The 27,065-nt window shown below is 39.3% G+C and overlaps 1 protein-coding gene across 1 annotated transcript in view; it reads left to right on the plus strand.

Moving 5' to 3' along the window:
* The window catches only part of BCAS3 (BCAS3 microtubule associated cell migration factor), a 598,955-nt gene that overhangs the window by 309,458 nt on the left and 262,432 nt on the right, over positions 1-27,065 (plus strand). Inside the window, 3 exon segments of the mRNA XM_027625284.2 lie at positions 12,376-12,476; positions 14,965-15,115; positions 15,118-15,160. Of these exon segments, the coding sequence (XP_027481085.2) occupies positions 12,376-12,476; positions 14,965-15,115; positions 15,118-15,160 (295 nt within the window).

The raw sequence follows: 27,065 nt of genomic DNA on the forward strand, positions 1-27,065 counted from the left end.
GAGTCTCTTGCAGACAGCATATACAACAAAAAGAAATAAAAGGCATCCTAATCGGCAAAGAAGAAGTCAAACTCTCACTCTTTGCAGATGATACAATACTTTATGTGGAAAACCCAAAAGACTACACCCCAAAAGTGCTAGAACTCATACAGGAATTCAGTAAAGTAGCAGGATATAAAATCAATGCACAGAAATTAGTGGCATTCCTATACACCAACAACAAGACAGAAGAAAGAGAAATTAAGGAGTCAAACCCATTTACAATTGCACCCAAAACCATAACATACCTAGGAATAAACCTAACCAAAGAGGCAAAGAATCTGTACTCAGAAAACTATAAAATACTCAAGAAAGAAATTGAGGAAGACACAAAGAAATGAAAAAACTTTCCATGCTCATGGATTGGAAGAACAAATATTGTGAAAATGTCTATGTTACCTAGGGCAATCTACACATTTAATGCAATCCCTATCAAAATACCATTACTTTTTTAAAAGAAATGGAACAAATAATCCGAAAATTTGTATGGAACCAGAAAAGACCCCGAATAGCCAGAGGAATGTTGAAAAAGAAAAGCAAAGCTGGTGGCATCACAATTCCGGACTTCAAGCTCTATTACAAAGTTGTAATCATCGAGATAGTATGGTACTGGCACAAAAACAGACACATAGTTCAGTGGAACAGTATAGAGAACCCAGAAATGGAGCCTCAACTCTGTGGTCAACCAGTCTTTGACAAAGCAGGAAAGAATGTCCAATGGAGAAAAGACAGTCTCTTCAACCAATGGTGTTGGGAAAATTGGACAGCCACATGCAGAAGAATGAAACTGGACCATTTCCTTACACCACACACAAAAATAGACTCCACATGGTTGAAAGACCTAAATGTGAGACAGGAGTCCATCAAAATCCTAGAGGAGAACACAGGCAGCAACCTCTTCGACCTCAGCCGCAGCATCTTCTTCCTAGAAACATCGCCAAAGGCAAGGGAAACAAGGGCAAAAATGAACTATTGGGATTTCCTCAAGATAAAAAGCTTTTGCACAGCAAAAGAAACAGTCCACAAAACCAAAAGACAGCTGACGGAATGGGAGAAGATATTTGCAAATGACATATCAGGTAAAGGGCTAGTATCCAAAATCTATAAAGAACTTATCAAACTCAACACCCAAAGAACAAATAATCCAGTCAAGAAATGAGCAGAAGACGTGAACAGACATTTTTCCAAAGAAGACATCCAGATGGCCAACAGACACATGAAAAAGTGCTCAACATCACCTAGCATCAGGGAAATCCAAATTAAAACCTCAGTGAGATACCACCTCACACCAGTCAGAATGGCTAAAATTAACAAGTCAGGAAACAGCAGATGTTGGCGAGGATGTGGAGAAAGGGGAACCCTGCTACACTGTTGGTGGGAATGCAAGCTGGTGCAGCCACTCTGGAAAACAGTATGGAGGTTCCTCAAAAAGTTGAAAATAGAGCCCCCGTACGACCCAGCAATTACACTACTGGGTATTTACCCCAAAGATACAAATGTAGTGATCCGAAGGGGTACGGGCACCCCAATGTTTATAGCAGCAATGTCCACAATAGCCAAACTATGGAAAGAGCCAAGATGTCCATGGACAGATGAATGGATAAAGAAGAGGTGGTATATATACACAATGGAATATTATGCAGCCATCAAAAAACCCGAAATCTTGCCATTTGCAATGACGTGGTTGGAACTAGAGGGTATTATGCTAAGCGAAATAAGTCAGTCAGAGGAAGATATGTATCATATGCTCTCAGTGCTATGAGGAATTCTTAATCTCAGCAAACAAACTGAGGGTTGCTGGAGTGGTGGGGGGTGGGAGGGATGGGGTGACTGGGTGATAGACATTGGGGAGGGTATGTACTATGGTGAGCACTGTGAATTGTGTAAGACTGTTGAATCACAGACCTATACCTCTGAAACAAATAATACATTATATGTTAAAGAAAAGAAGAAGATAGTAGGAAGGGAAAAATGAAGGGGGGAGAGTTGGAGTGGGAGATGAACAATGAGAGACTATGGACTCTGGGAAACAAACTGAGGGTTCTAGAGGGGAGGGGTTTGGGGGGATGGGTTAGCCTGGTGATGGGTATTAAAGAGGGCTCGTATTGAATGGAGCACTGGGTGTTATGTGCAAACAATGAATCATGGAACACTACATCAAAAACTAATGATGGGGCACCTGGGTGGCTCAGTTGGTTAAGCGTCTGCCTTCGGCTCAGGTCATGATCCCAGGGTCCTGGAATCAAGTCCCGCATCAGGCTCCTTGCTCTGTGGGGAGCCTGCTACTCCCTCTCCTCCCCACTTGTGCTCTCTCTCACTATCTCTGTCTCTCTCTCTCAAATAAATAAATAAAATCTAAAAAAAAAAAAAACTAATGATGTAATGTATGGTGATTAGCATAACATAATAAAATTAAAAAAATGATATTTGTCATTTTTACATTTACAATCAACTTCCTCCCCTTTATTTTTTGTTTGTTGTACTTTATTGTGGAGGCTGGACTAACTACATTAGAGTGTTTGCTTTTCAACTATGCCATTATAGATGGGACCAAGAACAGTAAGTTTACAATAACTGGCCTATTGCCTACTTGTACAGATTGGTACGTTGATAACTGAACACAATTTAATGACCAAAAACCGTGAATTTTTTTTTTACCTTCAAGACATCATCCTTCCAGGTAAATAAACTTTCTGCATATCCTCTACTCATCTTAGTCTCTTTGTAAAAGGTATTATATTTTATAGTGTTCCTTGAATTTAGAATGGGGAATTGATTATTCTTGAAAGAAATGCATCTAACATAGAGGGTTATCTGTAAGAATACATTTGCCACTACTGAAGGATTACAGCTCACAATTCTACATAGAATTAGCACTAGGAGACCTGGCTTCCAGCAAATAGTCATTTCCATCAACAGAAACACATACTACCATGTGTCCTTGAGCAGTTGCTAAACCTGGTCCTATATTTGCTATGTGTGTGTATAAATAGAGATAATGATAAATGGCTATATGTGGAATGAGTAGGAGAATGAGTGTATATAAGCACTTCCACAACCCCCCCTTAAAGAAAGCATCACTGAACCTAAGAAAATAGTGGGGGAAATACATGACTCATTATGCAGTAAGCTCAACTTTTATTTCATACATTGGTTTCCATCATTCATTGATACGCATCTGATTTCTTGGTTTTCCTTTCTTGACTTCCTGGATTGACTGCACTAACCATAGCAATTGGAGTGTGCTTATTCCGTGACTTTTTATAAATACAAATTTTAAATAGGACATGGTAAATACAATTAAAGGTATCAAGGAGTATTTACTGAAAAATAAGCTGTTCTTGTCCCCAGCCATCCTCATCCCCTTCTAGGAGGCAACTGCTCTAAGTGGTGCCTTGTATTCTACCCTTTTGTAGAGGTGGGCTTTGGTAAGAATGGTTTTGTTGTTATTTGGCCTTACATGTCTGGCTAGATTCTACAATCTGTAGTAAGACAAAGTTGCTATCCATAAACTACAGGCAAGGTATTACATGGTCATAATATGATCTTTTAAAATACTGAGGGTGGACTTTTTAAGCTGTCCATCTGTTGTTTTAATGTATATATAATGTAGTTGTATTAAGAATTGAGTTGCCAGGGCGCCTGGGTGGCTCAGTCATTAAGTGTCTGCCTTCGGCTCAGGTCATGATCCCAGGGTCCTCGGATCGAGCCCCGCATCAGGCTCCCTGCTCGGCGGGAAGCCTGCTTCTCCCTCTCCCACTCCCCCTGCTTGTGTTCCCTCTCTCACTGTGTCTCTCTCTGTCAAATAAATAAAATCTTTAGGAAAAAAAAAAGAGTTGAGTTGCCATAATACACATCAAATAGGCACTGTGTTCATCCTTCCAGGTAAATAAACTCCACCTTGAGGTTAATTGCAAATGTTTTGAAGGGATTGTTGCAGTCATTTTAGTTCTCAGAAGTATATTGGGACAGTGTGAAATTTTTAGTGGAATAACTGATCTTGCTGATAGCATGAAGCCAGCATGTTTTATTCTTTCTCTTCATTCTACGGTATTTACGGTGATGTTGAGCAAAACTAAATTGTGAACCCTTGCAGACTACCTCCAGGTATAACTTGTCCAGATGCTACTTGTCAAATGACCATTATGGCAGCCAGAATAACAAATGAAAGCTCCTTAGTTTATGTCTTCTGTGGGGATATTATATGATACCGTGGGGGTAGGGAAAAGGAGATGGAGCAGGGCGGGGAAGAGATGTACCCAGTGTTGTCGGTTATTCAGTGAAATCTATTATCTCATAGGCAATGAGGATATGTCATTTTTCTCATTATATATTGCCTGTGACTGTTCTTCTGGGAATGTGGAATAAAAGGAAAGTGAAACCAGAGATGTACAATGACTGACTGTTAGAAAACTTTAATAATTAATTAGAGAACATCTATGGTGCCGCAGGGTCAGGGTGCAAGGAAAATCATCGATCCGTTTAGTACATAACGTAGGTAAAGTTGTTCCCTTTGATGTATTGTAACACTTCAGCTGTTGTTGCTCTGGCACAAGAGTTTGGCTCCTAATAAACAGAATAGCCAGTAATATATTGTGCTGCTGCTGTCTTAACCCCTCTGTGTATGAAATTCAGTGAATCACTTTACTTTTAATGGAAACATTTGTAAATCAGAGAAAAACTTCCTTTTAGACTTCAGTAGAAATAGAGTTGCTTAGTTGCTTCCTTAATAAGAATAAGAATGCTTCCCATTTCTCAGTGTATTTAGGTGTGTTATTTTTGACCTGAGAGCCTTCTCCCTTTATAAAAAAAATATTTTTTAAAAGGCCAGGGTTTAATTTTTGCCAGTTTGATAGTAGGAAAGCCTGACTTGTTTAAATTCCAAGTCTCTGATTACTACTATTCACATGCGCTTCTTGGCTGTTGTATTACCTCTTTTGTGAATTGCTTGTTCATTGGGAAATGCCGTCGACTGCTTTGCTTTTAGATTGTCTTTTGAGCCTTATGTTTTAAAAGGCAAGTTTTGGTTTCTGTGCTCGGAAACTGCATTCCCAACCAGCGTTTCTTCCTCAGGTCCCGAGTGCTTTCTGATCAGAAACAGTTTGGTAAAGAGCCCTCTCTTATTGTATGGCTGCTATATAAATGCTGTTTTTTAATAAGTACCAAAAACGTATTGAAATTTGTCCTTGGATGAGAGTTTATCATTGTTGGCCTTTGGGTGAACTTTGAGCCTGAGCTGTTTCATTCAAGGCAACATGATGTCATTTAACTCACAAATTTCTCTTTTGCTAGAAAAAGGAATGTTGTTCCCCTAAGTAACTAAAAGGACTGAATAATGCCGGCACAACATTATTCACTTCTCAGGTCTCCACTGAAGACTTCAGCATGGCGAAGGTTTTATTGTTTGCGGCGGATTGGTGGGGTAACGATAGGGAGTAGGAAACAAGCTGCATTTGGTCTTGAATCTTGTGAAGAATATTTTGCCTCACTGCCCACACAGCCGCCGGTATGACCTGGCTTGCACTCACTTCTCCAAATGAAAATCTTTGGATCCACCTTCATTTCTTTCTATTAAAAGACTCCCTAAGCCTCTTTCTAGATTTATATGTTCAGCTTATGAACATACTGTAGGTTTTTCAACAAGAGCTAAGGCAGAAAGTTGTATCTCACATAAAAAACTAGATACCAGTTGGACTAGCATTTTGCCCCTTATTTGAGAAGCAGATTTCCCTGATTCCAATAGCCTTGAGGTTCATTTCAAGGAGAATAGCTATTTAACATCCCCTAGAGCTGGGAGTGTGGAGTTCACTGGCAACAGAACCTGTAGTTGATTAGCTATGTCTTCCAAAGCTTCCAGAGCTCCGTGTAAGAGAATTTATTACTGGGAGATCAAGAAATGCAGGGAAGAGTAGAACAAGAACAGAACAGAACCAAATGGATTTTTCCTTCATTGGCTTCACATTTAAGCACTGCTCATTGTTCAGTAGTATGTTTTGTGTTAGTTTATGTAAAAAGGATGCTTATAACGTGTAAGTGGTTTATCTATTTCGATATGCATTGTCAAATCTTTTTTTCTTTCATTGCTTTAAAAGCAGGTGATGCTGGGAGCAAATAATTATTCCATTTATTCTTTCATCTTAACAGAATACCTAGACTCTGTGCACTGTGTTGTAAACTCCACAGTTAAAAGAGATCTGGCTTTTTTTCTGAATATCTAAACCATGCCCAATACGCTAAGAAAAATAATTACCTGCCCTAATATACTCAACATACTAATGGTAAAAACTTATTTTCTAACTGGAAGACTAGATATTTTGCCCACAAATCTAGGTTACTGAGATCTAGTTATTACTTTGTGGATATTTTAGAAAGAATTTGGTTCCTTGGAATTGAGGCTATACTGTTCTTGTTTTGGGGGAAACATCCTGAAATGTCAAGAGGTTTAAATTTCTCTAGGACTAGTAATAACTCATTTTTGGAACCTTGATTTAATCTTACATATGCTAACCTACAAGTCATAGTCTATATTCATTCTATTAACCAGTGTTAAAAAGAAGACTTTAGAGTGTCTTTGGATGTCTATTAATACAATGTTTATAACTCTTGGGGTGCCTGGGCAGCTCAGTGGGTTAAATGTCTGACTTCGGCTCAGGTCATGACTTCAGGGTCCTGGGATGGAGCCCCACATTGGGGCTCTGCTTGGCAGGGAGTTGGCTTTTCCCTCTGCCCCCACCCCCCCACTGTCTGTGCGCGCGCGGGCGCTCTGTCTCTCGCTTGCTCTCAAATAAATTTATTTATTTGAGAGCGAGCGAGAGAGCACGAGCAGAGGGAGTGGCAGGCAGAGGGAGGAGCAGGCTCCCCACTGAGCGGGGAGCCTGATGTGGGGCTCGATCCCAGGACCTTGGGATCATGATCCAAGCTGAGGGCAGACGCCTACCTGACTGAGCCACCCAGGTACCCCAAATAAATAAAATCTTAAAAAAAATACAATGTTTATAACTCCACGCCTACCTGACTGAGCCACCCAGGTACCCCAAATAAATAAAATCTTAAAAAAAATACAATGTTTATAACTCTTTAATTTAGCCGTTATTATTTGAGTAGCTTAATACTTTGTAGCTTAGTTTAACAGCATCTAAATTAATACTTTTAACTTTCTCTAACTCAGAAATACCATATTTTAGATGGGTAATTTGTAAAAATTCTATACTGATTGATCCTTACATTGTAGAGCAGAAGACATCTAAAATTTCAAAACTGGAGAACTTGTGCAAACCATTTACATATCTGAGAAGTTATATTATATTGACTTTTTCCACTTTATAATATTGAGAATTTTGTTATGTGGGATTCAGACTTAGGGTCGTTATCAAAGTAGCATTTCATCTTTCTGTTCATAATTTTACTCATGTTGTTCTACTGACTTGGCAGTTTTTGGGGTTTAGATTAACAGGACTAATTTGCAAAGGTCGGTACCGAAACAGATTTGTTTTTGTTTGCTTTGCACATAAACACATATTAAAATATATAAATATATACATAGAAACACACATTTGTATACATAGACACACCCATATATCACTGTAAGACAGCAAAATACACTTCGTGATTTTTTTTTTAGCATTTATTTACTCACTAGAAGCATGATCTGCTTTCCCGAAAACACAGTATAAACAGTCTGGCTCACAGTTACCTCATAATGATCTGCTCATCCTGTACTTGCTTGTTGATCTATACTTACCAAATGCCTGTGTGTAGAGGCAGTACTTTTGAAGTTGTATTCTCTAAAGTAAATTGGCAGGGTAGCCTTTCTAGTTAGGTGGATAGGTTTGTTTTAAAGTACTGTCCCTAAGGAAGGGAAGGAACATGGCAGAGATTTTTATTACAGAATTCCATATTCTTTTCCTGTCTCAAGTTTATTAATGATCTAAGAATAGTTGGTACATGTAAAAGATACTAAACATTTTTCTTTATATAGAAAGGTATCTATGTTGGTCCATTAAACTCAGGCTTATGAGACATGGAACTTAATTTTTTTCTATAAACAAATTCTCTTACGTAATTCTCTTTTGTGCCTTCTTTCTAGCAAGTGTGGAAAAATTAATCTCAATCAGTTATACCTCCTCCAAAATTGCTTCTAAATTCTATAGGACTTTCAGAGTGCAAAGGTAAGAGATGGGAGAGTTGGAGACGTTTTATCCTTATTGTCACCACTGGGATGTCCCAGTTCCCCTGCCTGATCACTGGTCACTGGTTCCTCTAGGTCTCTGCAGCATCCATCCTTGTTTCTACTTCAAAGCCTTTTCAAAGCCTGTCAGTTCTCTGGCTCTCGTCCATGTTCCTCTTGTACACATATGAAATACTATTCTCAGCTGGTCCACAGGGAACTTGGAGAGGTTATCACAGACTTGACTGTGTAGACACACCGTGTGCACACCTCTTCTTCTCTTGAACCACGTGGGATCTCTTGCTACTTCCTTGAGCTCTACCCAAGAACGAAGATAGGATTTTTCACAGATGTTTTATCCCGCAACCTCCTGGGATTCAGTCATTTTTTCCCTTCCTTAAGGACCCTCTTTTTACCCCTTTCTTGCTGATGGCACTCTTGCTTTAATCTCAATCCTTCCTAATAATTGGCGGGTTAGAGATTATGGAAGCCTTGCTCTTAATTATCGTACTTTCAGTTTTTTTTTCTTATGCCAGGGTCAAGGTTTTGAATTCCTTTTTCATTGTGACTTGGTATGTCATTGCTTCCTTAACATAGTGAACGTGGAATGTACTTCCCACCTGGATTGAGGAAAATTTTTAAACACAGAGTAAGGGAGAGGGAAGGATATTTATTTGATGTTGAAAATGTTATCCCATCTGACTTGTATTTTATATTGTGAATCTTCTGGATGCTTCAGAGTTATCGGAAAACTATTTTTTAGTGAACATAAGGTGTGGAACTCTTAAAATCTCTATTTAGGAATTCAGGATTCAGATTTAATGTTTCATAGATATGTATTTGGTATTTTTATCACTTTGGAAAGTAGGGGGACTGTTGGGAGGAGGGGAATTCTTTTTTTCTTCTTCTTTTTTGAACTCTTTGCTATGGGAAATGCCAAAATTAGAAAACAATAGTATAGGGCGCCTGGGTGGCTCAGTCAGTTAGGCGACTGCCTTCGGCTCACGTCATGATCCTGGAGTCCCGGGATCGAGTCCCACATCGGGCTCCCTGCTCAGCAGGGAGTCTGCTTCTCCCTCTGACCCTCTTCCCTCTCGTGCTCTCTATCTCTCATTCTCTCTCTCTCAAATAAATAAATAAAATCTTTAAAAAAAAATTAAAAAATTAAAAAAAAAGAAAACAATAGTATAATAACTCTCCATGTTCCCTCATCCAGCTTCAACAACGATCAACTCATGACTAATCTTGTTTCATCTACAATCCTACTCCTTACCCCTTCCCTGACACTGTATTCTTTTTAAGTTTATCCCATTTTGATAATGGATAAATAAATGCCCCACCATTCTGGTCTCCTCGTTTAGTCCAGAATCCAAAATTCCATTCACTTAATACCTAATAGAGTGCTTTATACTGTGACGGTCCCAGCCTGGGGTCAGCATATATAGAATGCAACATAAACTCTTGGAAAAGTTCTCATTAAATGGTAGGTAGTTATACAAGGATGTAATTTCTCACTTTTCTTTACAACTTTCTAATATCTTTTCATCACATTACCCTAGCTTTATTGGGGGAAAAAAGCCCTAAGCCATCTGCTGGTCCTCCCTCCCCACCCCCTCTGTTTTACTGAACTCATCTTCCACTTTCAACCTGCCTCACCACACCCAACTATGTCAGCCTCCTAATAATTACCAAAACATTTTCTTTTTGCTCCCACTTCAGAATCTTTGTACTTGAGATTCTCTTTGTAACACTTTCCCCTCACATATCTGCATAGCCTATTCATTCACCTCTTTAAAATCTTCTCCACCCTCAATTCCTTTCCAAAGTATGTCCTAACCTTTAGATATTTGTCCTTAGTCACTTTCTTGACTACTATTTATGGAGGTTTTGAAGGATCCACTTGTTCTGTTTTGTATTAAGAACTTAATACAGGGGCGTCTGGGTGGCTCAGTCGGTGTAAGCATCCAATTCTTGATTTCAGCTCAGGTCATGATCTCAGGGTTGTGAGACTGAGCCCCACGTTGGGCTCAATGCTCAGTGGGTGTCTGCTTGAGATTCTCTCCTCCCTGTCCCTGCTGCCCCTTCCCCCTGCTCTCTCTAAAAGAAATAAATAAATCTTCTTAAAAAAGAATTCAATATAAGATTTATTTATTGAGGGTGCCTGGGTGGCTCAGTCGTTAGGCGTCTGCCTTCAGCTCAGGTCATGATCCCAGTGTCCTGGGATCAAGTCCCGCATTGGGCTCCCTGCTGCTTGGGAGCCTGCTTCTCCCTCTGCTTCTCTCTCTCTCTCTCTCTCTCTCCTCTCCCCCCCCCCCTCTGTCTCTCATGAATAAATAAATAAAATCTTAAAAAAAATCTTAAAAAAAATAAAAATAAAATTTATTTATTGAAAAGATAACAAATGGCTTAGGAACAACTCAGCCTTTTGTAAACATAAATTTACTTAACAGTTTTGCAATTTACACCAAAATATTCCCAAGAGGATGCTTAAATATTAATGAGATAATTACTATGATACTCTTTTCTTCATGATAACCATTCAGAATCATAAGAAATTACATGTTTTGCTTCGGTGATCAAATGCCAGCATGCCTGTCAAATTAGAACTATGATTTGAAAAAATAGTGGCTAATCGTTTTCACCACTGCAAATCTTAACACTTTATATTGTTTACCCCCTTCTGAATGGTAATTGATGGCTTAGGTACCACTTCTCCGCCAGCAAGTTAAGTAGGTTTTTTTTGAGCACGCATCCTTTAAAATCCTGCCCTAGGTTCTTTGCCTCTGTCTACTTGATTTGAATCTGTTTCACTCAGATTTAGTTCTTCGGAATACCTTGTCTGGCAATATTCTCAGTCACTGCTCGGGAAGGAACTATATACCTGTATAACTCCTAATCAGCATTAAGAGATTTAAATATGTGCATATCCTTTTATTTCATTTTTAGGAATGTAGCACATGTAGATGCATACACACAAATCTCTGGGTGATGGAAATTATGAGATAATTTTCTGTTTCTCATTCTTTTGTATTCTGTTTTTAATACTCACATACTTCCTCCTTTTTTTGCCTTTTTTTTTCTACTTTCCCCAGTACTTCACTGCTTTATTTCTCTTGGTATTAAAATCATAGATAGAGGCAGAGCGTATATGAGAAATCACTGTGTCTTCTGCTCAGTTTTGCTGTGAACTTAAAAGTATTCCACATAATTGGGGTGCCTGGGTGGCTCAGTCAGTTAAGCATCTGCCTTTGGCTCAGATCATGATCTCAGGGTCCTGGGATCAAGCCCCATGTCAGGCTCTGTGCTCAGTGGGGAGTCTGCTTCTCCCTCTCCCTCTGTGTTCTCTCTTTCGCTCTCTCTCAAATAAAGTCTTAAAAAAAGTATTCCAAAAAATAAAGTCCATTTTGTAATAAATATAAGCAAATAAATACTATGGGACTTTAAAAAGAAGAGGCTAAGTTTTTATTGGGATAATATTTGGTTTATAGTAGGAACTCAATAGATGTTTGTTGAATAATTTTATTGCTTTGACGAAGCAAAGGTTCTTCCTTATATAAGAAAATAGCCTCTTGTATTTTTTTCTTTGTATTTTAAGACTATATTCTACCACTTAGAATTGGGGAAACTACAGTATCCAAGAAAATGAAATATTTCTTTGGATGAATGAAGTGTTTCAGGAACTAGAAGTGTTTTTAAGTTAAAATGCATATTTATGCCTTTTAATTGATATGAAACTACTAAATAGACTCTCAGAGAATCTTGACACTCGTTTAAAAAATTCCTCCCCAAACTATAGGAAGTGCGTCAAATTAATTTCTTTGTTAATTGGAGATGATTGAAATGTCCTGAGTCCCGAGCAGGTATCATGGAATTTTCACTGCTCCTTACTGTACTCGGGCTGCTAAGGTGCAGCTGGTTGTTTATTTCTTTTACGCTGATACCTGTCTGATGAAATTCCTGTACTTTTTAAAGGGTACTCTTAATTGGAGATCCTTCTTACTCCTAAGAAATTCAGCCTTTCTTGTTCATTAATTATTTGAATCGCCTTTGTGCATTAAACATCATATTTTATGTTAAAATTCAACACAGTGTCCGGGATGGTTGCAACCACGTGAATGTTTCCACTGCATGGGTTAAGGTTGTTTAAATATGTTTTCTTTCTCCTACAGTGGCTCCCCCTGGAAGTCCAGGGCCCATTACTCGGCATGGGTCCTATGACAGTTTAGCTTCTGACCACAGTGGACAGGAAGATGAAGAATGGCTTTCTCAGGTAAAACTCTAAAATGTTTGGCCTATTAAAGTGAAAGAAAACAAATCCATTGTCTGTGTTTATTCTTCAATTCTAAAAACTTAAAAATTATTTTCCTTAGAGGAAAATGGGCAGAATTGGGAACTCTTTGTGGGATCACCAAGAATTAATCAGTTGTCTTTCCATACGAAGAATTTCTTATAAATCCTGCTGCAAGGATACATATACATATCCTTTTTATGTATTGTATATGTGTGTGTGTGTGGTGTGTGTGTGTGTGTGTGTGTACATTAGCTTTCATACAGAGGGCATAAAATATGCATAGCTTTCAAACAATCCATGTATATCCCTTAGAACCTTTGGGTTTTAGATGGACTGTTTGGATTAAAATGAGAATTGCCCTTGTTGAAACCGTGAAGCCTTTCAACAATGTGTGGGCTATGTTTTGTGGAGCCAACCTTTTCTGAAGATTGGGCCCATACTCGGATTAGAAGAGGTCAGCCTTCTGCTCTGCCCACGTCCTGATTGTGCCCAGCTGGGTTCCTTTCCTCGGCTCTCATCCTGCTGCCTCCAGTGGTCTCTAAGCCAGGCCTGTGACAGCTCCAGCTGACCCTTCCTCCCCTTGCCAGGTGAGGCTGTCTTCATTGCAAGGGCTTTGAAATAAAAGATACTTGGGGCAGATTTCAAAATGATGAGATTACGAATGACTTCATTACAAAATGCTGTTATGTCTGCCTCAAGTCTGACATCACTTGGTGAAGTTAATGACCTGTCTCAGATTACCAATCCAAGCGGCTTTTCATCAGACAGGTGCCTCTGTGGAGGCTCTTGCAGTTTCCCTGCTTTCTCAGGGAGGGTAGCCTGACAAACTAAAGGGAATTTTGGAAGCCAGAGCATCAAATTGTGTGTAGGTGACATACGTTTCATTACACCTAAAGCATTCACGGGAAGCCTCCTTGAAGGAGGGTTGATGCTTCGATTCCTGGTCTGGTGGAGGTGCCTCCTTTCTTGAGGATACCATGGTAAAGTAAAAAAAAAAATGCTGGCAAAGAAACCACTGTCCTTCACTTCAACTTTTCAATTAGAAGAAGGGGTAATGTGTGCTGTCAGTGTGAAAGTATAGACAATATGTTTGTACTGCACACACTAGGAGAATGAATAGGAACATCTGGTCAATCGCCTCAGTGAAACTGTATAGGCATCTGTTTACCTCTCGGCTCTGTGACACGGATGGTTCTGAGCTTAAAATACACAGAATGGCTTTATCTGTGGCCTAATTTACATTCAGGATAGAACTACTTGAATCAGAAATCGCTGTCCTAAATCTGAGTATTTTTCGCCCTGTGATTAGTGGGAATGCGAATGTTGTTCTAAGACCATGATGCTTTTTGCCCTTTAGGACTTACCAAACGCAGAGCTGCACTCTGTGAACCTTTTCAGTTATGTTTTGTTAAGAATAATCACCGCAATCAGAGAAATGCGATTAAATATGAAAGAACTCAGGGCAAAACTAAGGCACAGGGGAAGTCAGTTCTGTAAAGTGTATATACAGACGTGGATGTAGCAGGTAAGGACTTCGTGAGGTAGTCTTTCACCAAACGTTTGCATATTTAGTCTCTTCATCAAGTTGCCCATGTATGAAATCAAATGATAAGTTATCTTCAGGTTTCATTCTGTATCCTCTACTCTCTGCTCTGTTGTTGAAGTCTTTAATATTGGCGCCATTCCCTATCCCCTCTATAGAGCATGAAATTCATAAACCTTTTAGTATCACTGTTTGCAGCACTTAAAATACCTGTGTCAATGTTCAAGGTAGTGGAGGAAACGTTCTAATTACAATAAGGTGTTTTGAGACAAATCTAGTCTGAGAGAAAGTATATAATACTCTCTTCATTAAAAGTTGACGGGCTTTTGAGGGTAGCATAGTAAATATGATGGAATATTTACTGGAAAGAAACTGCTTTGGGTGTTGAAAATTATTTCAGATCTTTTCTTTTCCTTGGATAGTTCAAGAACAACTTCAAGTTTGTCATGAGGCTTGATCTCAGTGAAGGAATTACTTTTAATCTGTGGATTGATAGGTGTAGTATTCAGTGCATGCCCACAAAGTGGTAAGTACTGTCTAGAATGAAAAAACGTAGCCCCTAGGGAGTTGATGCTCGTTATATGAGGGCAGGCAACTGGTCCTTTTACTCTTTGACTTTAGTGTTGTATATGAGTGGAATGTGTGTGCATGTGCGTGTGCATGCTCACACCCATATAAATACATACACACACACACACACACAAAGTGAATTTTTTGTTTATTTTGGTAAAAATCAGTGGAGGGATGTAGAGAATGTGTATATAGGCTGTGACTATCATTGCCTTTTGATTGGGATGCCCCGTACCTCTCCTACTTGGTAAGATGGGCTTGGAGGGGTGTTCGGAGACAGTATGGGGGGATCACGAAAGGCTCTTCAAAGGAGGTCATAAGGACATTTAAATCATGATACGTAATCTGTTCCAGGTAGAAATTGTAACACACACTGGACCCCACAGACGTCTGTGGATGGGTCCCCAGTTCCAGTTCAAAACCATCCATCCCTCAGGCCAAACCACAGTCATATCATCCAGTTCATCTGTGTTGCAGTCTCACGGTCCAAGTGATACTCCACAGCCCTTTTGGATTTTGATACAGATGATCTTGATCTCAACAGTCTCAGGTAAGAAATAAGAACTAGGGAGTGATTTGACTAGATTAATATATGCATTTTTAATAGAGCATCTTAGCTAATATTGACATTTTTCCCTTTTGGCACAGTTTTATGGTGCAAAATACATCCACTGTAGCTTGTGATTCATTATTACTGCTGGGGGTCTTTGTGGGATCTCCCTACATTAAATATTGGTGTTTCAGATTGTATTTCCCCAAATCTAATATTCAGTGCAATTTTTTTTAAAAAATCTCATTTGATTGCTGCGTTCCTCATATTTATAACTGCTTAAAGTCTGAGGGTACCCCTCCTTTCCTGATCTTACTGACAACCTCATCTTTCAACTAACCTTCATCTAAATCCTGCTTATTCTTTTAGGCTTTAAAAAGTTTTTTGGATGAGAAAGAATTGTTATAAATTCACTTACAGTTTATCATATATATATATAATCATCATATATATTCTCTGACCCTCACTTGTAAGAATCATAGTACAAGGTTTACAGAATATGCTTTTGTTATTAAAGGTTTTTTCTAATGAAGCTGAGAACTTTTTTGACTTTTGTAGTCTCAGGTTTGCTTACCAGTTTGTTACATCCAGACCTGACACATTCTGGTATAACAATGAAAGGCTCAGTCTAATGCAATGAATCTCCCTTTCCTTGTCTTCTCTTATAAAAAATTCTGTAATGTATCTTACTTGAATCTAAAATAGACCTTTTTCTTATATCTCTTTAAAAGTAATGGAAAAATGTGTCCCAATTATATATTGGAAATATGTTTTTATATATCTTTTTGTCAGTATCTGTTTGTCTAACAATGCAAAAGCTGTTGCAGAGGTAGATTAGGCCTAGATGTTTCTTCCTTAAGAGTAATAATGGGGTGCCTGACTGGCTCAGTCGGTAGAGCATGGGACTCCTGATCTCGGGGTCATGAGTTCAACCCCACAGTGGTGTGTAGAGCTTGCTTTAAAATAAAAGAGTAATTCATGTAATGGAAGATGCCTCCTATAATACCTTTTTCAGTGTCTTAATTTTTTATTTGTTTGCTTTTGTACTTTATTTCTTCCATACATTTTTGCTTTTTTTTTTTTTTTTTTTTTTTTTAAACCTAGCATGTCTTCCACGTTTTCAGAAGTGGAACTTTCCCCCCAAGATGTCAAGCATAGTGACAATACTGAGTGCTAGACCAGTTTTCACTGGTACCAACTGTAAAATGTAATCTGTGTCGATAGTCCATTTTCATGAAGTTGTCAGTCCTCAACTTAATGATTCAGTGTGTAGTCATTCATGTTTACAAGTCATTTGGGTACTCAGATGTTAATATAAGGCTTTAAAATAGATGCCCATAAAACTATGTTTTATTCTCTTTATTGAACTATTCACAAAATCCTTTTCTTTTTTTTTTTCCTCTGATGACTGTCACCTGGTACTAAAATAAGCCCTTGTCCCTCTTCTTTGGAGGGTATCTCTAGTCTCCTATATATGCCACTCTGTTCCTTTGCTTTGTGACCTCCAGCTTGCTTAATGACTCTTTACTTCAGACATAGCCCTTCATCTAAGAGCTCTCTAACTTGCTTCTTCAGACAGCTATTGTCCTAAATTCATTCTAGAATTTTCCTCAGGGGCTTTCCTTTTTGTTATGCTAAAGCCCATTCCCAGTATATGTCATTTAATTGATTTTTAAACTATATATATTTGATTACAATATTGTCCTTTTTGTTTTGTTTTGATTTTTTAAATAGGCTCCGCATCCAGCATGGGGCCTGAACTCACGACCCCAAGATCAAGACCTGGGCTGAGACCAAGAGTCAGATGCTTAACTGACTGAGCCACCCAGGCGCCCCAAATATTGTCCTGTTTATTGGATACATCTAAACTTTAGATACCTTTATTGGGGGTCACAGGCGTATACATTTGTTTTGATTGCTCTTGTAATTTATATTTAAAAATCGAGCATATAGACCCTTGGTTAAAACCTTAACTCCATTAGAACACGGTTTTGATGGGAAATTCAGATTTGACTTACATCATTTGAATTATAAGGGGCCTCTTTAGTACCATTTCCTGCCCAGCATCCAATTAGAAATCCCAGCTATTATATTCTCCTCATTCCTGTTTTCCTATTGCTCTGAGTGCTTCACCTCTATTTATTCTACATTTCTTTAGGCTTATGTACAATGGTACTATGGCTGTTAGCCTTACTTTCTCCCTCAGACTGTAAAAAAAAACCTTTATTAGATGTTTTTGATTGAGCTGACCCTTTACACCTGCCTGGTACCCTGACCTGTACTCCATAAGATCATTAAGAATGATGTGGTGCTGTGATATTCTGCCTCCTTATATCCTAACCTAAGTGGGGAGCAGGCAGGTATAGAGTTGACTGTCATGTCCATAAGGGAATCAGGGATGGCTTAAACTCATGACAGCTCCTTACTTGGAGCAGGGATTTAAAACTGTAAAAAAGGTCAATGAAAATATTTATTTTTAGATCTGAGAAAGAGATCATGTAAAGAAGCTAAGATAGAAAGTCTAGTTCTCTACTCAAGATTAGCTCCTTTTACTTTATTATTTTATTTTCTCATCTAGTTACTTAACACTTCCATCAACTCACATATTTATTTTTTTTAAATTTTTTATTGTTATGTTAATCACCATACATTACATCATTAGTTTTTGTTGTAGTGTTCCATGATTCATTGTTTGTGCATAACCACCAGTGCTCCACGCAGAATGTGCCCTCTTTAATACCCATCACCAGGCTAACCCATCCCCCACCCTCCTCCCCTCTAGAACCCTCAGTTTGTATGTCAGAGTCCATCGTCTCTCATGGTTCATCTCCCCTCCGACTTACTCCCATTCATTCTTCCCCTCCTGCTATCTTCTTCTTTTTCTTTTTTCTTAACATATGTTGCGTTATTTGTTTCAGAAGTACAGCTCTGTGATACAACAGACTTACACAATCACAGCGCTCACCATAGCACATACCTTCCCCAATGTCTATCACCCAGCCACCCCATCCCTCCCACCCCCCACCACTCCAGCAACCCCTCAGTTTGTTTCCTGAGATTAAGAATTCCTCATATCACTGAGGTTATATGATACATGTCTTTCTCTGATTGACTTATTTCACTCATCATAACACCCTCCAGTTCTATCCACGTCGTTGCAAATGGCAAGATCCCATTCCTTTTGATGGCTGCATAATATTCATTGTGTATATATACCACCTCTTCTTTATCCATTCATCTGTCCATGGACATCTTGGCTCTTTCCACAGTTTGGCTATTGTGGACATTGCTGCTATAAACATTGGGGTGCCCGTACCCCTTCGGATCCCCTACATTTGTATCTTTGTGATAAATACCCAGTAGTGCAGTTGATGGATCGTATGGTAGCTCTATTTTCAACTGTTTGAGGAACCTCCATACTGTTTTCCAGAGTGGCTGCACCAGCTTGCATTCCCACCAACAGTGTAGCAGGGTTCCCCTTTCTCCGCCTCCCCGCCAACATCTGTCGTTTCCTGACTTGTTAATTTTAGCCATTCTGACTGGTGTGAGGGGTATCTCATGGAGCTTTTGATTTGGAATTCCTGATGCCGAGCGATGTTGAGCACTTTTTTCATGTGTCTGTTGGCCATTTGGATGTCTTCTTTGGAAAAATGTCTGTTCATGTCTTTCTGCCCATTTCTGGATTGGATTATTTGTTCTTTGGGTGTTGAGTTTGATAAGTTCTTTATAGATTTTGGAGACTAGCCCTTTATCTGATATGTCATTTGCAATATTTTCTCCCATTCTGTCGGTTGTCTTTTGGGTTTTTGTGGACAGTTTCTTTTGCTATGCAAAAGCCTTTTTATCTGAGAAAATCCCAATAGTTCATTTTTGCCCTTGCTTCCCTTGCCTTTTGGCGATGTTTCTAGGAAGAAGATGCTGTGGCTGAGGTCGAAGAGGTTGCTGCCTGTGTTCTCCTTTAGGATTTTGATGGACTCCTGTCTCACATTTAGGTCTTTCAACCATGTGGAGTCTATTTTATGTGTGGTGTAAGGAAATGGTCCAGTTTCATTCTTCTGCATGTGGCTGTCCAATTTTCCCAACACCATTTGTTGAAGAGACTGTCTTTTTTCCATTGGACATTCTTTCCTGCTTTGTCAAAGATTAGTTGACCATAGAGTTGAGGGTCCATTTCTGGGCTCTCGATTCTGTTCCATTGATCGATGTGTCTGTTTTTGTGCCAGTACCATACTGTCTTGATGATGACAGCTTTGTAATAGAGCTGGAAGTCCGGAATTGTGATGCCGCCAGCTTTGCTTTTCTTTTCAAGATTCCTCTGGCTATTCGGGGTCTCTTCTGGTTCCATACAAATTTTAGGATTATTTGTTCCATTTCTTTGAAAAAAGTGGATGGTATTTTGATGGGGATTGCATTGAATGTGTAGATTGCTCTAGGTAGCATTGACATCTTCACAATGTTGGTTCTCCCAATCCATGAGCATGGAACGTCTTTCCATTTCCTTGTGCCTTCTTCGATTTCTTTCATGAGTATTTTATAGTTTTCTGAGTACAGATCCTTTGCCTCTTTGGTTAAATTTATTCTAGGTATCTTATGGTTCTGGGTGCAATTGTGAATGGGATCGACTTCTTGATTTCTCTCTCTACTGTCTTGTTGTTGGTGTAGAGGAATGCCACTGATTTCTGTGCATTGATTTTATAGCCTGCTTCTTTACTGAATTCCTGTATGAGTTCTAGCAGTTTTGGGATGGAGGTCTTTTGGGTTTTCCACATACAGTATCATATCATCTGCAAAGAGTGAGAGTTTGACTTCTCTTTGCCAATTTGGATGCCTTTGATTTCTTTTTGTTGTCTGATTACTGTGGCGAGGACTTCTAATACTATGTTGAATAGCAGTGGTGATAGTGGACATCCCTGCCGCGTTCCTGACCTTAGGGGAAAAGCTCTCAGCTTTTCCCCATTGAGAATGATATTCGCTATAGGTTTTTCATAGATGGCTTTTATGATATTGCGGTATGTACCCTCTATCCCTATACTCTGAAGAGTTTTGATCAAGAAAGGATGCTGTACTTTGTCAAATGCTTTTCTGCATCTATTGAGAGGATCATATGATTCTTGTTCTTTCTTTTGTTAATGTATTGTATCACGTTGATTGATTTGTGAATGTTGAACCAGCCTTGCATCCCAGGGATAAATCCCACTTGGTCATGGTGAATAATCCTTTTAATGTACTGTTGGACCCTACTGGCTAGTATTTTGGTGAGAATTTTTGCATCCATGTTCATCAAGGATATTGGTCTGTAGTTCTCCTTTTTGATGGGGTCTTTGTCTGGTTTTGGGACCAAGGTAATGGTGGCCTCATAAAATGAGTTTGGAAGTTTTCCTTCCATTTCTATTTTCTGGAACAGTTTCAGGAGAATAGGTATTAATTCTTCTTTAAATGTCTGATAGAATTTCCCTGGGAAGCCATCTGGCCCTGGGCTTTTGTTTGTTGGGAGATTTTTGATGACTGCTTCAATGTCCTTAATGGTTATAGGTCTGTTCAGGTTTTCTATTTCTTCCTGGTTCAATTTTGGTAGTTGATACATCTCTAGGAATGCACCCATTTCTTCCAGGTTATCTAATTTGCTGGCATAGAGTTGCTCATAACATGTTCTTATAATTGTTTGTATTTCTTTGGTGTTGGTTGTGATCTCCCCTCTTTCATTCATGATTTTGTTGATTTGGGTCATTTCTCTTTTCTTTTTGATAAGTCTGGCCAGGGGTTTATCAATCTTGTTACTTCTTTCAAAGAACCAGCTCCCATTTCGTTGATCTGTTCTACTGTTCTTTTGGGTTCTATTTCATTGATTTCTGCTCTGATCTTTATTATTTCTCTTGTCCTTCTGGGTTTAGGCTTTATTTGCTGTTCTTTCTCCAGCTCCTTTAGGTGTAGGGTTAGGTTGTGTATTTGAGACCTTTCTTGTTTCTTGAGAAAGGCTTGTATTGCTATATACTTCCTCTCAGGACTGCCTTTGCTGTATTCCAAAGATTTTGAACAGTTGTGTTTTCATTTTCATTGGTTTCCATGAATTTTTTTAATTCTTCTTTAATTTCCTGGTTGACCCATTCATTCTTTAGTAGGATGCTCTTTAGCCTCCATGCATTTGAGTTCTTTGCGACTTTCCTCTTGTGATTGAGTTCTAGTTTCAAAGCATTGTGGTCTGAAAATATGCAGGGAATAATCCCAATCTTTTGGTACCGGTTGAGACCTGATTTGTGACCTAGGATGTGATCAATTCTGGAGAATGTTCCATGGGCACTAGAGAAGAATGTGTATTCCGTTGCTTTGGGATGGAATGTTCTGAATATGTCTGTGAAGTCCATTTGGTCTAGTGTGTCATTGAAAGTCTTTATTTCCTTGTTGATCTTTTGCTTAGATGATCTGTCCATTTCAGTCGGGGGGTGTTAAAGTCCCCCACTATTTTTGTATTGTTCTCAATATGTTTCTTAGCTTTTGTTATTAATTGCCTTATAAAATTGGCTGCTGCTATGTTCGGGGCATAGATATTTACAATTGTTAGATCTTCTTGTTGGATAGACCCTTTAAGTAGAATTTAGTGTCCTTCTTCATCTCTTATTACCGTCATTGTTTTAAAATGTAATTTGTCGGGGAGCGGAGCAAGATGGCGGAGGAGTAGGAGACCTGGATTTCGTCGGGTCTCAGGAATTCAGCTGAATAGGGATCAAACCATTCTGAACACCTACGAACTCAACAGGAGATCGAAGAGGAGAGTAGCAACAACTCTCTGAATAGAAAAGCGACCACTTTCTGGAAGGTAGGACGTGGGGAGAAGTGAATCTGAGGCGATATTCGGGAGGATAGACGGCGGGGGAGGGGGCCTCTGTCGGCCGCTTCTGGCAAGTGATAGAGCCGCGGAGCACAAAATCGGAACTTTTAGAAGTCAGCTCCGGTGAGGGATGTTGCTCCAGTGGCTAAGCAGGAGGTGGAACCCTCGTGGGACAGTGTGGTCTCAGGACCCTCGGGAACACAGAAAGACCGGGGGTGCCTGAGTGCGGCAGAGCTCCCAGGTATCAGAGCGGGGAAGCCAGCTGCAGAGACGGAGCCGAGGCGCGCGCTCTCTGCTCGGGGTTGCCATAAACCGTGATCCGCGGCCCAGTTGGGTCACTGCTCCTCCAGCAGGGACCCAACAAGCGGCAGATCTGGGGAAACTCACCTTCCTCCCCTGGGAGGAGTGGCGCGGGACCGCACCGCAGGGATCTGCTGGGTTTGGAGACTCCACACGGGGTTGGGTGCCAGAGATAGAAACGATCGGTCACAGGCCCGTTGAGCACGGAGTCCGGCCGGAGACTGGGGACACGGGAGAGACTGGCTGTTTTTCTCTGGGGGCGCACTGAGGAGCGGAGCCCCGAGTTCTTGCCTCCTCTGGGGTGCAGATTGGGAGGCCGCCATTTTCACTGTCATACTCCAAAGCCGTACGGAAAGCTTGCAGGGAACAAAAGCTCCTGAGAGCAAACCCGAGCAGCTTGCTTATCTGGAACCGACAAGGGCGGGGCAGTTCTGCCTCTGGCAAAGATATTTGGGAACCACGGCAACAGCCCCTCGCCGAGAAGATCAGCATGAACAGCCAGCAAGCCAAGACCAAGTTTACCGATCAAGGAGAACGGGAGAACTCCAGCGCTAGGGGAATACTGCACATAGAATTCATGGCTTTTTTTACCATGATTCATTAGTTTTTCAAAGTTAATTTTTTTAACTTTTTTTTTAATTTCTCTTTTTCCCTTTTTCAACCAACATCTTATCAATCCCTTTTTTTTAAAAAAAACATTTTTTATTTTTCATTTTTAGAGTCATATTTTATCCCTTCATAGTAGTGACCCTTATTTTTGACATATATATATAAGTTGTGCTTGCTTTAAAATTTTAAGGTAGTTTCTTCTAACAGATCAAAATATACTCCAAATCACTACTGTATGGCTTTGTTCTAGTCTCCTCCCTAATCACATTCTCTCCCTTTTTTTTTTAAATCTTCTTTCTTTTTTCAAACAACTTCTTATCGTATCAATTCCTTTTATAAAATCTTTTATACTTTTCATCTTTACAGTCATCTTCCATCCCTTCATTGTATCAACCCTTATTTTGTACATATATAAGTCTTTCTTCCTTTAAAATTTTAGGAGGCACTTTTTTCTAACAGACCAAAATACGCCCAAAATCTAGTCTGTGGCACTGATCTATGCACTAGCCTGATCATATTTGATCATATTCGGTTTTTTTGGTATTCTGTTTTTGTTTTTAATCTTTTTGGGTTTTTTTTCTTTCTTTCTTTTCTCTTTCTTTTTTCTTTCTTTCCCTTTCTTTTCTACTGGTTTCAGGTCTCTTCTGATTTGTATACAGTATATTTGCTGGGGACATTGTTAACCTGTTAGCATTTTGTTCTCTCATTCATCTATTCTCCTCTGGACAAAATGACAAGACGAAAAAAATCACCTCAGCAAAAAGAACAAGAAATAGTACCGTCAGCCAGGGATGTACTCAATACGGACATTATTACGATGTCGGACATAGAGTTCAGAATCATGACTTTAAAGATACTAGCTGGACTTGAAAAAAGCGTGGAAGCTATTAGAGAAACCCTTTCTGGAGAAATAAAAGAACTAAAATCTAACCAAGTCGAAATCAAAAAGGCTATTAATGAGGTGCAATCAAAAACGGGGGCACTAACTGCTAGGATAAATGAGGCAGAAGAGAGAATCAGCGATATAGAAGACCAAATGATGGAAAATAAAGAGGCTGAGAAAAAGAGAGAGAAACAACTATAGGATCACGAGGGCAGAATTTGAGAGAGAAGCGATACGATAAGATGAAACAATATTAGAATAATTGGGATCCCAGAAGAAGAAGAAAGAGAGGGGCAGAAGGTATATTGGAGCAAATAATAGCAGAGAAGTTCCCTAATGTGAGGAAGGAAACAGGCATCAAAATCCAGGAGGCACAGAGAACCCTCTCAAAATCAATAAAAATAGGTCAACACTCCGACATCTAATAGTAAAACTTACGAGTCTCAGAGACAAAGAGAAAATCCTGAAAGCAGCTCGGGAGAAGAGATATGTAACCTACAATGGTAGAAATATTAGATTGGCAACAGACCTATCCACAGAGACCTGGCAGGCCAGTAAGGACTGGTATGAGATCTACAGAGCACTAAAGGAGAAAAATATGCAGCCAAGACTACTATATCCAGCTAGGCTCTCATTGAAAATTGAAGGAGAAAAAAGCTTCCAGGACAAACAAAAACTAAAGGAATTTGCAAACACGAAACCAGCCCTCCAAGAAATATTGAAAGGGGTCCTCTAAGCAGAGAGAGACTAAAAGCAGCATAGATCAGAAAGGAACACAGACAATATACAGTAACAGTCACCTTACAGGCAATACAATGGCACTAAATTCATACCTTTCAATAGTTACCCTGAATGTAAATGGGCTAAATACCCAATCAAAAGACACAGGCTATCAGATTGGATGAAAAAACAAGACCCATCCATATGCTGTCTGCAAGAGACTCATTTTAGACCCAAAGACACGCCCAGATTGAAAGTGAGGGGGTGGGAAACCATTTACCATGCTAATGGACACCAAAAGAAAGGTGGGGTGGTAATCCTTATATCAGACAAATTAGATTTTAAACCAAAGACTGTAGTAAGAGATGAGGAAGGACACTATATCTTAATTAAAGGGTCTATCCAACAAGAAGATCTAACAATTGTAAATATCTATGCCCCGAACATGGGAGCAGCCAATTATATAAGGCAATTAATAACAAAAGCTAAGAAACACACTGACAGCAATACAATAATAGTAGGGGACTTTAACACCCCCCTGACTGAAATGGACAGATCATCTAAGCAAAAGATCAACAAGGAAATAAAGACTTTCAATGACACACTGGACCAAATGGACTTCATAGACATATTCAGAACATTCCATCCCAAGGCAACGGAATACACGTTCTTCTCTAGTGCCCATGGAACATTCTCCAGAATTGATCACATCCTGGTCACAAATCAGGTCTCAACCGGTACCAAAAGATTGGGATTATTCCCTGCATATTTTCAGACCACAATGCTTTGAAACTAGAACTCAATCACAAGAGGAAAGTCGCAAAGAACTCAAATGCATGGAGGCTAAAGAGCATCCTACTAAAGAATGAATGGGTCAACCAGGAAATTAAAGAAGAATTAAAAAAATTCATGGAAACCAATGAAAATGAAAACACAACTGTTCAAAATCTTTGGAATACAGCAAAGGCAGTCCTGAGAGGAAGTATATAGCAATACAAGCCTTTCTCAAGAAACAAGAAAGGTCTCAAATACACAACCTAACCCTACACCTAAAGGAGCTGGAGAAAGAACAGCAAATAAAGCCTAAACCCAGAAGGACAAGAGAAATAATAAAGATCAGAGCAGAAATCAATGAAATAGAACCCAAAAGAACAGTAGAACAGATCAACGAAATGGGAGCTGGTTCTTTGAAAGAAGTAACAAGATTGATAAACCCCTGGCCAGACTTATCAAAAAGAAAAGAGAAATGACCCAAATCAACAAAATCATGAATGAAAGAGGGGAGATCACAACCAACACCAAAGAAATACAAACAATTATAAGAACATGTTATGAGCAACTCTATGCCAGCAAATTAGATAACCTGGAAGAAATGGGTGCATTCCTAGAGATGTATCAACTACCAAAATTGAACCAGGAAGAAATAGAAAACCTGAACAGACCTATAACCATTAAGGACATTGAAGCAGTCATCAAAAATCTCCCAACAAACAAAAGCCCAGGGCCAGATGGCTTCCCAGGGAAATTCTATCAGACATTTAAAGAAGAATTAATACCTATTCTCCTGAAACTGTTCCAGAAAATAGAAATGGAAGGAAAACTTCCAAACTCATTTTATGAGGCCACCATTACCTTGGTCCCAAAACCAGACAAAGACCCCATCAAAAAGGAGAACTACAGACCAATATCCTTGATGAACATGGATGCAAAAATTCTCACCAAAATACTAGCCAGTAGGGTCCAACAGTACATTAAAAGGATTATTCACCATGACCAAGTGGGATTTATCCCTGGGATGCAAGGCTGGTTCAACATTCACAAATCAATCAACGTGATACAATACATTAACAAAAGAAAGAACAAGAATCATATGATCCTCTCAATAGATGCAGAAAAAGCATTTGACAAAGTACAGCATCCTTTCTTGATCAAAACTCTTCAGAGTATAGGGATAGAGGGTACATACCGCAATATCATAAAAGCCATCTATGAAAAACCTATAGCGAATATCATTCTCAATGGGGAAAAGCTGAGAGCTTTTCCCCTAAGGTCAGGAACGCGGCAGGGATGTCCACTATCACCACTGCTATTCAACATAGTATTAGAAGTCCTCGCCACAGTAATCAGACAACAAAAAGAAATCAAAGGCATCCAAATTGGCAAAGAGGAAGTCAAACTCTCACTCTTTGCAGATGATATGATACTGTATGTGGAAAACCCGAAAGACTCCATCCCAAAACTGCTAGAACTCATACAGGAATTCAGTAAAGAAGCAGGCTATAAAATCAATGCACAGAAATCAGTGGCATTCCTCTACACCAACAACAAGACAGTAGAGAGAGAAATCAAGAAGTCGATCCCATTCACAATTGCACCCAGAACCATAAGATACCTAGGAATAAATTTAACCAAAGAGGCAAAGGATCTGTACTCAGAAAACTATAAAATACTCATGAAAGAAATCGAAGAAGACACAAAGAAATGGAAAAACGTTCCATGGTCATGGATTGGAAGAACCAACATTGTGAAGATGTCAATGCTACCTAGAGCAATCTACACATTCAATG

The sequence above is a fragment of the Zalophus californianus genome, chromosome 16 (genome assembly GCF_009762305.2).
Source record: "Zalophus californianus isolate mZalCal1 chromosome 16, mZalCal1.pri.v2, whole genome shotgun sequence".
NCBI classification, from domain to species: domain Eukaryota; kingdom Metazoa; phylum Chordata; class Mammalia; order Carnivora; family Otariidae; genus Zalophus; species Zalophus californianus.